This window comes from Carcharhinus amblyrhynchos, chromosome 11, assembly GCF_965287045.1.
Source record: "Carcharhinus amblyrhynchos chromosome 11, sCarAmb.v2.hapA, whole genome shotgun sequence".
Taxonomy (NCBI): Eukaryota; Metazoa; Chordata; class Chondrichthyes; order Carcharhiniformes; family Carcharhinidae; genus Carcharhinus; species Carcharhinus amblyrhynchos.
The window spans coordinates 54059142-54071232 of NC_137334.1; the positions used below are offsets into that span (position 1 = coordinate 54059142).

Below are 12091 nucleotides of genomic sequence, written 5' to 3' on the forward strand. Positions count from 1 at the left end.
AGAGAATAAGTGATTCAGACAATGCACTCAGCCATTTTATTGTATCACTTGTCCTGTGCTACTACTAAAATATCTCCCCTGCAGCTACTGCACAATAGATCATGAACTTTATAAATACAAAAAAACGTTATGCACTGTTGATAACACACTAACACCTTCAATAACACATTTGAATCATATTGTCGCTTCAGGCACTTTTTTTCCATCTGCATACATGGTTTCAAAATGAGTCCACTGGACTTCTATCACATTTGGTTTTCGGTTTTCCAAAAAGACCATTTATTTTTCAAAATGTTAATGCGAAGCCAGCTCTTTTATATGACAATAGTGAAGTTAAATGTTATCTTTGAATAAGGTGTTCACGGTGAAGTGGAAAGTTCATTAACAATTGCACACACAATCAGTATGCATGCAAATATATACATTTTCCAGCACTGTTCATTTGCAATTAGAACATATGTTTTCAAATCTCCACGAGTCATCTTAAATGTTAAGAATGTAAAGAAACCTTTATAATTGTAAGCAATAGATCCTACTTGACTGAAATTGTTAAGCCAGTTACAGCTTGCTAGCCATTTGGAACATATTTTTAAAAGAAAAATCAAACTGTTAACGATAAGTTAACAAGTTCACCTTCATTACTACTTCACAATCAATAGAACTTGAAAAATGCTCTTAAATCAACTGATGGTATCTTTAAATGTCTCCAGAACCAGGGCTATATGTTCCTTTCCAATCAAACATATTGTATTTCATCTGAAAGCCTGGACTGTTTTTTTGTGTCCAAAAGGACCATTTTAATCTGCCTTATTTGAAAAGTGTCAACATAAATGTCTGTGTAAAACCTTTCTTTAAGTAAATTAATTCTATATACCTTAGAGCTGAATGCAATTTGAAATGAATGGCTTCACGTATCCTCAATCGAGAACATTTATTAAATCAAGGTTTCACTAACTTAAAAAACATGAAGTACTTTGCCACCTCATAAGTATCATGCAATGAATAACAGAGTAAAGGAAAGGAAACTCAAGTTTAACATGGAATAAATGAAAATGACTAATAGCGAACTCCAAAAAAGATTGTATGCTATGATTATAGAAGTGCTTCGTATTTGATGAGGATAAAAGTGAAACCATAAATATTTTCCTAGACTCCTGCAGTAATTGCAGTCCACATTTGGTGTAACTACTGGAAAACAGTAAGAACCTGTTTGGGCCAGTTCCTTGGTTGGCCTCGTAAGACATGAGAACTGCTTAAAGGCCTGTGATGTCAGAGAGCTGACCATGGTGTGAGGACTCCTTCATTTGTGTATGTTTATTGATGTCTTTTTTTTACATCCACAGGTGATTCGGTCCACCTTGTTGGCCAACAAGGGGCATACACGCGGTGGGTCGTGCAAGGGCTGCTCTTGGATGTTGCTTCGAGAGCTGCCTAGTGCTTCATGTCGTTAGTGTACGCTTAAACTGGACCAACTGACGGGCAACACAACAGCTCAGTGACTATCACTGTTTGCTGTGCAGATACATGGACCTGGGTTGGATCTCCGACTCGGGTCGGTGTCTGTGGGAGTTTGCACATTCTCGCCGTGCTTGCATGGGTTTTCTCCGGGTGCTCCGGTTTCCTCCCACACCCCAAAAACGTGCTTTTAGGCTGATTGGTGTTAACAAATTGTCCCTAAATTAGACCTCCTTCAATCTGGCACACATATAATTCTCTAAATTTGCACACCTCTATTGTGGAGTCCAAGAGGCATAGACAAAAGTCATAGGTAGAAGAAAGATTGGAATGAGGCGTTCACTGAATGTTAAAATGGCAGCACAGGCTTGTTGGGCCGCAGGGCCTGTTTCCTGTGCTGTGTTGTTCTTTGTTCTTTGTTTACTGTTTCACTTATCTTGAATCAGTCAGGACCCAGTCTAGGAATGCAGCTCAAGTGGGACAAGGTGCAACATAAGAACATAAGAAATAGGAGCAGGAGTAGGCCATCTAGCCCCTCGAGCCTGCCCCACCATTCAATAAGATCATGGCAACAACCTGTGGATGGCTGTAAACGGACCCCAGAGGTGGTCTGGAGGGAAATGATGGGAAGGTCCAGGTCAGGGGAGCTTAGATACCCAAAAAAAGTCACAAATATTTTCCAGTATTGGGTAGATTCCTTTGCAGAGGTTCGGGAGTCAGGGTGGGTGTAGGCAGAAGCAAGAAGAAGTCTTGAGAAGGTGGCTGTGGAACACCCTAATACCTTACTGATAAGCCAGCAGTGAATTGTCTTGCAGTATTGAGCAGGTGGGTAAGGTAAATGCTCCAGTTGGTGGTTTTGGCACCTACGATCTCTGATCAAATGTGATACATTCCCAGCCTTCCTACGAATTCCACTGGGGTCAATGGTTAACAACACCAGTGGTTACATCACATCACAAATACTAGATAACTCATCCTATTCTTTTGAAGTCATTACTCAGTTACTCCCAACAGGATATGTTTTTAAGAGGTTCCAAGGCCAATCCATGTATAATTGTTGCTTGGTGAGGGAAGTTTGTAAATTGTCAGCTATTTGTAAGTCTCCAACTGCAGAATGGGGAAAAGGGATGTTTTAATTGATCCTTTCAAATATAGTTTAGACAGATTGAAATGAAGGTTCCAAAACCTTTCTACATCGTTAGTTATGTAGAAAGATATAAGAGTGCACTTACAGTAAGGGAATTTTAGAAAATCTATTAATTGTTGGACTCTAGCTGCTTACAGAAGCAACTGTTGATACAGAATAATGTGAACATATTACTCAAGACTTCGATCTCTGTTGATTATAGAAACATCATGGACTATGCAAAAATATACAGAGACGTTAATTTTTGATTAAAGCTGTACAATTTCTTTAAAATATTTTACTACATTTTGTGTAACACACAGATCCATTCTGCAATCAAGAGATTCTTTGACATGGTTTTAATGCCATAGTACCTTTTCGCTCCTTAATGCTATCATGAAACTAGCAGTACCACTACTGCATTGTAGTATTAGTATAAAAAAAATCTAAAAATGACTCTCATCCTCTTCCACTGCCCTGTTTAAGCCTGGAATGAACTTCATGAGGCGTCTTCTAACACTCGATTTCCTAGCTTTTCGAACTGTCCCATAGCCACTGTCCCATGATGGCGACCTGTGTTCACTCCCACTACTGGTAACACTAATGCTCCTGCTCCGGCTCAGTTGGCGTTTCTGAGTGAACATATCTGTTTCCCTGTAGAAGAAGCATTCTTCATCCATACTGCTCCGTCGATAGTGGCCTCCAATGGTTAAGTCCTCAAACACACTGAGTGGGAAGTCACAATCCTCACTGTCATCAGTCATTAGGCTGAGTTGACTCCTGCAGCTGCTGTCGCTGGAAGCTCTTTCCTTGTTCCGTGTGACTGACCCAAATATCGCAATATTGTCGTAGAGAAAGGACTCTGCAGCTTCCGCTGTGCTATTGTTCCTCAAGAGTCCTACAGATTGAGACAACATAAATGTATATGTGTACATTTCGAATACTGTGCCTTCCCTCACATTCTTTGCATGTCTACTGTTGTAGCAATTGACAGCATATTTCGAAGGGTGGTTGGAAGTGCCAATAAATAATAGATTACATTTCATTCTAAAATTCAGATCAGCGACTGCTAATCATGTTTACCTATTAGTGAAGTTTTAATTAAAACAAGGGCTGCAGGAGGGAAATTCTCCAACCTCACTGAGCCTGCACCAATTCGGGAGAACAGCTTGCTAGCCTGGAAATTGATTTTGCACTCGGCAAAAAAACAATTAGTGATCGTCCCAATCCCCTCCTAAAGGCATGAACCTGATCCTGGCCAGATGGAGACTGAGGTTGACTGGATTTCAATCTCATTAGTGAATGCGGCACACAAACTTCCCCTCCTCCCAAAATCTTCCCACTTCCCTGGTGAGAAGTCATGCTGGCACGGATCATTACTGGTCCCCACCAGACAACGGGTGCAATGGCCACACCAGGAAGCCACTGAAGCGCCTGGTTGGTCTGGGACTATTGAATGTCCCACGAATTAATAAAAAAAAACACACTCCCAAGAAGTGGCAGTGTGGGAGTGTGCTTGAGAGACCTGTTTGCTTGCCAATGTGACACTTAATTGGTTTTTAGGTGAATTCCGCCCAAGGTGTCATATACAAGCTTGGAGTGGGAGTCAGACAGCCTAAAGTTCAATGCTATTAAAATTAGCAATGCTAATAGTTAGCATTACTGTTAGGTTGATTAGCCATGCTAAATTTGCCCTTAGTGTCAGGAGGACTAGCAGGGTAAATACGTGAGGTTACAGGGATAGGCCCTGGGTGGGATTGTTGTCAGTGCAGGCTCGATGGGCTGAATGACCTCCTCCTATACTGTAGGGATTCGATGAAAAATACGTACAGTATACTCTCCACCACTTGTGTAAAACTGGAAAAACTTATAAGCTGCCACAACTTTACTTTAGATCACATAAAAATCCACTCAAAATAACAAAGCAAAATTTTTTAAAGTTCGCTGATATCGGATTTTTATTTGGATTTGAATGTCAGGGTCAATCCACAATTTTACAGCCCTCTGACAGTTGGTATTACAGGATGAAAGGGTGGCATAAAACTCAATATCATGACAGCGGCACTGTTCCCACTGCATATCTTACCATTGCTGGCCCCATTGCTTTTTCACCTATGGTATGGGTGGCTGGCGTGAAGTGTCTAGCCTGCTCAGTAAAACATGGCACCCTAGTGGCTGGGAAAGGTACTTCCTTTCAGAGCTCACTGTTCCAATTGGAGGCCCTTTAAATGGATGCAGAATGAGCCAGCCAGGCGGAGGCAACAAGCTACTGATGTTGACGTTGGGGAAAAGTGAGAGGTGAGGATCCAGCCCTTATTCAGTGCCAGGCCTAATCATACCCAGCCAAGTACAGACCAATCAAATAAATCACTTAAGACGATACTTACAGCTGAAAAGTTAAGCTTAAAATTATGCAGTTATGATAAAGTCCATAGTTGCAGATGAGGTGAGAAGAATCATTCTCCACCCCTTAAAATCACTTCAAAATATAAAAATTTAAGATGGTAAAATCATTTTCCTTTTATTTGTACAGCCTCAGTTTAAATCCCATACAGACTGACTGCTGTATTTGGTTGTTTATTGTAAGGGTTCTGTAGGAAGTGAGTTTGGAAAGTTGCATTTCAGTTCTTTGTGGATACAGTCCTACCCACAAGTAGGCACTAAATGGGAAATCTCACCCAAAAAACCCAAAAGGATGGTTTGTAAGGGAAACAAAAAAAAAGTCAGACTGGTTCAATAAGAATCAGTTGACCAGACATCATTAGGGCATATTTTTAGAGCGGACAGAGGAAGCTTCACTCTACATCTTTTTATGTCTTAGGTGCTCCAGGAGTTTTTGATTTGCACTAAATGCACAAGGTAGAATAATATTTACTGTGACAAGATCCCTTCACCTTGATTAAATCAAATTATATAGAAATACAAAGAATTTTAAATGGTCCCATTTGCTTCTTCACTGAGGCATCTCATAACATGATATGCTTTCAAGTTAGATTTTAAAAGTTATGCTAGCATTAAAATGATGGTGCATTGTGGTTTCCCAGTAGGAACTTACCATGAACTAGGCGTTGTTCCTGTAGCATAAGTGATCTGTACTCCACCCATTTCTCTTGAAGTGTTTTCTAAGAGACAGGAAGGCAGAATATTGATAGAAGTGCAAAAGTAAAGCCATCTACCAAGAAGCTTTTGTGCAACATCTGTACAATTAAAAAGGAGCATCACTTTTACAGTAGATATAGCTAAACATTTCCACAAACTAGTCTTAGTCAAATTGGGCTACCTTTAATATCATTAATTAACCAACATCATTTGACAATGAATAAATAATCAAATGTAGTCAACAAAGTAATCTCCCAAATGTACACAATAAAAATAATAAGAGGTGCTAAAATGTCAAAACTCCAAATTAAAATATCAAGTATATCAAGGTATCCTTTGGTTCAGGTTCAAATAAATATAGGAGATGGATAGCTCTGTATAAATTTAAACACAATTTCAAAGAACTCTCTGCTGTTGAAAAGGATTAGGGTATCAATTGCCTAAAATAACAGTATTTATGAGGAAGTTTACTTCAACCAAATAGTATCTGGACTTGGTGCAAATTTCTCCAGAAAGGGGGAATGCAAACCAGCTGAAAAACTGAGTCAAGCCAAAATGATGCCTCGATTGGCTACACACATTACTACATCATGAATAATTACTTTTACTTATATTCACTGAACTCTCACTATGAGTTTTACGAGATAATTAACTCATGCAGTTTCCATTTTCATTTTGCAAGTATGCTACAGAATTCATTGTTTGTCCTTATCATTTCACAATTGAACCGACATATAGCAAAAAGTTTGGAAAAAAATACCTTTAGAAAATGCAATTTTGTTTCAAGTTCATTTCTTTTGACAGAAAGGTTATTAATAGTCAACAGGCTGTAAAATAGAAATAAAAAATAAAGGTAAAGTTTAGGTGTAGACACAGAAAACATTGATGCAAACTCACACTGAGAAGAAATCCACCCCCTCCACCACTAATGGTACAGTGGCTGAAATATGCACTTTCTACAGGATGCACTGCAGCAATGCACCAGGTTTACACTGAATCTACCTCAACCACTAAGATGAACATGATCAGAAATACCATGTGAACACATCACTTTCAATTTCCTCTCCAAGTCACAACCATCCTGACCTAGATGTTAAATCAGAATTCATTCATTGTTACTGGGTGAGAATCCTAGAATTCCCTACCTCACACCACAAGGATTATAAGAAGGCCAATTGCCTAGGGATGTCAACTTCAGCCGCATTCCAAAAAGATTTATTTCTAAATGTAGCGAATAAGGAATATGTCCCATGAATGGCATTGCATTATGGGCATTCTGTCATTAGCTCAAAACACAAAAGAATGATGGGTTTAAAATAAAGTGAAGGAGCTTCTGATAATGAATGGAGGGTGTGAAATATTCTGATGATGAGACAGGAGCAAAAAAAAGGTAGACCCAAATCCTTTGGATACGTGGCCACCCAAACCTATTTCCTTTCAGTGCTAATCATCAGGGAGAAAGGCAGGAGAGTTTAAAAAGATATAGTCAAAGAAGTGGTGGACTTCAAGGAGGAGAGGGATACAAAGGGGCTGAGGGAAGCATTCGAAAGCCTGGAGCTTAAGGGCTAGATTTTCACGGCACAGTTTAGGTCAGAATGGAGCTAGCAGGCAGAAAAATGATGGCAACATTGTGCAAGTTTCATGTCACAGCTTCAATTCAGGCATCAGCGATATTCGTGAGGACGGGGAAACGTGGGCCTCTGAACCCATCCACACTACTTAACGTATGCTTGGACTTGTTAAAAAAAATCTCTGGAATCTTTTATGAATTTTTCTGGTTCCAGGTAGTGTTCAGGCTGCCTCAAACCAGCTGAAGGCAGGTAGGGACCATGTCCGGGCCCAGTCACAGCGCCAGAAATATTTCAAAAGGTGAGTATGCATGTTTATCAAAGGTTAAAGTGTTTATGCTCTTTGAAGATAAAATTACAGCAGCCCATCATGTATCAATGGAGGAGTCAGAATTAAGAACTTTGCCTGTTCAGGGTGTTGTCACCCTCCTGGTATTTAATGGGCATTGGCACAGTGTGGAGATGCCAGCGTTGGACTGGGGTAAACACAGTAAGAAGTCTGACAACACCAGGTGACATAGGGAGAAACCCCGAAAGCTTGTGAGTTTACTATCAAATAAATCGGTTAGACTTAAACCTGGTGTTGTCAGACTTCTTACTGCATTGGCACAGTGGGCATGACTGTTTGCGCTCCCCACCTCAGCACTAGGAAGGGTGCAGCTGGAAAGGGGTGTTACATCCCTTAGAATTCAAGGCCATTTGAGATGAGGGAGAGCAGCCTGCACAGGAACAGCAGAGAGTCAGGTATCAGGAGGCCAGATGAGAAGGATGAGGACTGCAAAAGAAGAAAAGGAAATACCCTGAACACAGGATTTAAAAGCAGAGACAAGTGGACCTGGACATGGTTGAGAGCCAGTACAGATGGTCACAGATATCTGTGCCTTGTCAGTGCAGATCTCTAGGTGTCTCACAGGTGGCTGCACATTGGTGCATTATCCAGCTAATGCTGAGAGTGCATTGGGCAATCAGCCAGGGATGGGGGGGTGAGAGCACAATCAGCCAGGGCAGGTATCGGGACGATATTCCTTTAACATAAGGAAAATCAGCTGGGGAGCCCAGTGATGGTGGGAGGGGAGGGGATGGGGGGAGGGATGATTCCAGTAGGGTGACAGGACCTTCAGTATTCTGTTACATAGAGTAGAGAGATCTGCGCATGCGTGATTGTGTTCTCTAGTGTGAGCAGCTGGCTTTCTGGCATGAATAACCCCATCCAGTTCCTCATCTGGTGTGAATCACACTTTGCCTCTTTTTTTTGCACTAAGTGCCATAAGATGGTCTCTGACAGCTCGCTGAAAAAACGCGCATAATTCTCTCCCATTTTCACATTCATTTGACACTTAGAATTCTTTTGGTAAGAACACCCCCAACGATTTTCTCATTTTATGAATATTCTCTTTAGTACAACAGTTGCATCAAGTTTCCTTGCACTCAGTGACATTTACACTTGTGGTGTGGCCCCTGTCAGCAACCAGAAAATAAAGGTGGAGATTCCGCCAACACACCCAGCTAAATTTCTTGCACATTAGGTTGCGAGAATCTGGCGGCCAGACATGTGCAGGATTTGCATGTGCATTCCCGCCATGTGCGCATCTCTCAGAGCCAGATTTCCAGTGCCATCAGATCCACGCTGGAAACCATCAGGAAGAGAGGTACTTAATTTAAATCTTATTTTAATGTAATTAATGGGCCCAGAATTGAAGTCTCCAGGCCCCTAGCCTCTCCCACCCCGCCAGATTGTTTCACTCCAGCAGGGATTATACTAGCTTCCCATTTTCGGGGAACTAGCAGCCCGACTCCATTGGACTGAAGGGGGAGCATTCGGAACCCTCCAGGTGGTCAGATGGTGGGGAAATGGTGCCCTCAGGGGGCAAAGTGCCCATGCCCAGGGGGGCACTTTGGCACTGCCCATCAGGCATGGGGCAGTGCCAAAGGGGTGGGGCCCAGATGGAGCAATCAGTGGGGATGGGGAGTCCCACTGCCAATCTGCCATTGGAATTGATGGGGCAGGTGTGAGGCCAGCAAAGGGGGTGGGCTGGGCAGGAGGGTCTGCACAGTGGGGCATGGGGGATTGGCGCTGTGGCAAGTGGATGGTCAAGGCTGACACAGGAATGGTTGGGGGGGCTGCGATCATGCTGTGTGGGGGCTTGGAGGGGCAGCGCTGCAGGGGTCCTGGGCTAGCAGTGATCGAGCTGGCCAGCAAATGGGAGGCTGACATTTTGGAGCCACTGCACATGCTGGTGGCTTCTGCAGTGCACAGAGTGTGGGAGATTCTAGTATGAACTTCCACTGAAAAAGACAGCGTGAATTACTCCAGTTTTCCCATGAATTCAACGCTTAGAATTTTGGGGGGAGAATTCCACCTAAATTTTTTTAGCAATTACAATTACATCACCTTAGGAAATTCCTCTCAATCTATAAACTCTGTTTAATCCCACTCTTTTAAAGGATTTGCTAGGCCCATGAGATAGCATTGCCACCATGTTTGCTTTACAGCACTGCTAGAAAAATCGAAACTGCTGTTGGTAACAGAAGCTGAGAACTGCCCTAGAAATCACAAAAGATGTTTACATTCATGCTTACCTTAACAAATTACCAGATGACTTAATTAGGTCTACAATTTCTTGGTGGCTAAACCCCTCAGTGTCCACTCCATTGATGTTAAGTAGCTTATCCCCTGTTATACAAAACAGTGGTTGTCATACAGATGTAGGAAGCGGTGTAATGGACTACATGTAATTAGTGAACATCCGTGAGAAAGACAGAACCAAATAAACCAAAAGAGGAAGTGAATATTTACCAGCCTTCAGCCCTGCAACATGAGAGGGACTGTTTTCATGCACCTTGCACACGAACGTACACGTCTCCAATGCGTTAGCATTGTGCTGGTCCATTCGATTGGTCTGCAAGTAGAAAATAAAAAAAGTTAGCCATTACAGAAACAAACAGTAAAATTAGCTCTTAAGTTATATCTTGAAAACAATGAGCACAATACATGCAGCAAATTCCTCACCTGAATCTCAAATCCAAAAGTTTCATTATCTTGCTTGCTTACGACAACCATTTTTCTGTTTAAAACAAAGAAATTAATATAGTTACTTTTTACCTTCTTTCAGCATAAAATACACCCCGAATATGTAATGATTTCATAATTTGAAGTGGTGTATGCAGCCATCTACATGTTCACTCTTACAGGTTGATATCATGCCTGCATTTTACATCAGACTCACTCTATCAATGTGAACAACAGATTATTTCTTAAAATAGAAAGAGTGTCACTAAGCAAATATGTCTTACTTTCGAAAATATGAAGTGTCTGCCAACGGGTTTGATCTAGTCAGAGAAAGCTGCAAAAGAAAGAAATAATCAAAATCTCCACTCTCTTTAAGAATTTAAGTTTTTATCAGTATACATAACCACATCCATTACCCTAAGTATGACCAATACTAGTCTGCAAAAGCCCCATCCATTTGTATCCTGTACCACTGAGAAATCATTGTTTCTGGAGGCTATATTGATTGCTTCATGAAGTTAAAGTAAAACAAACATATGTACTCAAAGGTTGTTCAATTTAATTATTATCTTATTCTTGACTGAATTGTAATTTTTGCTCATTTTGAATCAGCCCTTTACAGGAAACGTGTCTAACATTGAAAAATACAATTGTATGTTCTACAGTGCAAACAAAATTATAGAGAACGGGGCAATATTAAGAACAAAAATATTTTTACACCACCTATATATTGACATGTTATCCACTTCTACATACTATCTCCTTGTTATAGCTGGACAATAATTGTTACTGGTAGGGAGGGGTGGCTGGTTTACCTGTCTGCGCCCCCGGGGCAGGGTCCCTAGCGTGTTGGCCACAGTCTGAAGACGCTTGTTGTCAGTTTCAGCAGTGAAGCTCCGGTTGGAGATCTCAGAGTAGGGATCGTAGCCGGAATGCGAAGAATTCGCTGCCATGTAATTCGCATTGCCATTCATGTGAAGAACACTTTGCAAAGTCATGATTGCAGTTTTGGATCAATCACTCTCATTGCTGTAAGGTAACGTCCAGGGAGTGGAATAAAACCAGATCGAGCCCAACTGTAAGCGCCCAGACAATGTGTCAAGACGGAAATTCAAGTCATGTGATTTGGTGGTTTTGTGGCTACTTTTGCATTTACATCAATTGGTTTGGTTTACGCAAGTTGCTGCTTTGAGAGTTGGTGATGGAGTGTTAAGAGTGTCTAACTAACGTTTTGCAAAAACACTCTGCTTGGCTGCAGAACAGTGTTTAAAAATCTGAAGAGAAAAGCAGGAAAAGTGCACATTTTCTGGTTCCATTGATCAAATTCCGTTTTTCTTCCTAGTTTAAAACCCACCCAGTCTAAAGCAACTCAGTCTGATCGTGAATAAATAAGTAAGAGCAAGCACTTTGTTGTATTTTGACTCCCGTTTCTTTTAAGCACGTTTGCACAATGAAATATTTTAGTTTGGAAAATTAGAACAAAATAGAAATACTGTGGATGCTGGGAATCTGAAACTAAAACGTCAAATGCTGAAAACACTCGGCAATCTCTGTGCAGAGAGAAACACACAGTTAACAAACTCACGTCGTGACCTTCTAACACAATTTTGGTATGCGCAGGCAGACAAGATAGAGTCACGGTTTGGTAGCTGGAAGCGCCCCAGCCATTGTTAACATAGCTTTCTCTTTCAGATGGTTGTTGCCCTACGGCGCGTGTCCACTTTGGGTACTGATGTGTTAGCTAGAAATGTAGTCAATAGTGCGAGACAAATATACATATGAGGCTATGTCACATAGTGGAAAACACATTCTGCCCACGTTTAAAGAATACAG

General features: G+C 41.3%; 1 protein-coding gene across 1 annotated transcript; it reads right to left on the reverse strand.

Annotated features, from left to right (window-relative positions):
- Positions 1–917: 917 nt before the first annotated feature.
- LOC145349713 (cytohesin-interacting protein-like) lies at positions 918–11314 on the reverse strand. Its single transcript, XM_080198247.1, has 8 exons — positions 11074–11314; positions 10543–10592; positions 10259–10313; positions 10046–10148; positions 9829–9922; positions 6441–6507; positions 5637–5703; positions 918–3479 (listed from the first exon to the last, which is right to left on the reverse strand). The coding sequence occupies exons 1-8, from the start codon at positions 11254–11256 to the stop codon at positions 3028–3030; spliced, it is 1071 nt and encodes a 356-aa protein (XP_080054373.1). The 5' UTR covers positions 11257–11314; the 3' UTR covers positions 918–3027.
- Positions 11315–12091: the final 777 nt, after the last annotated feature.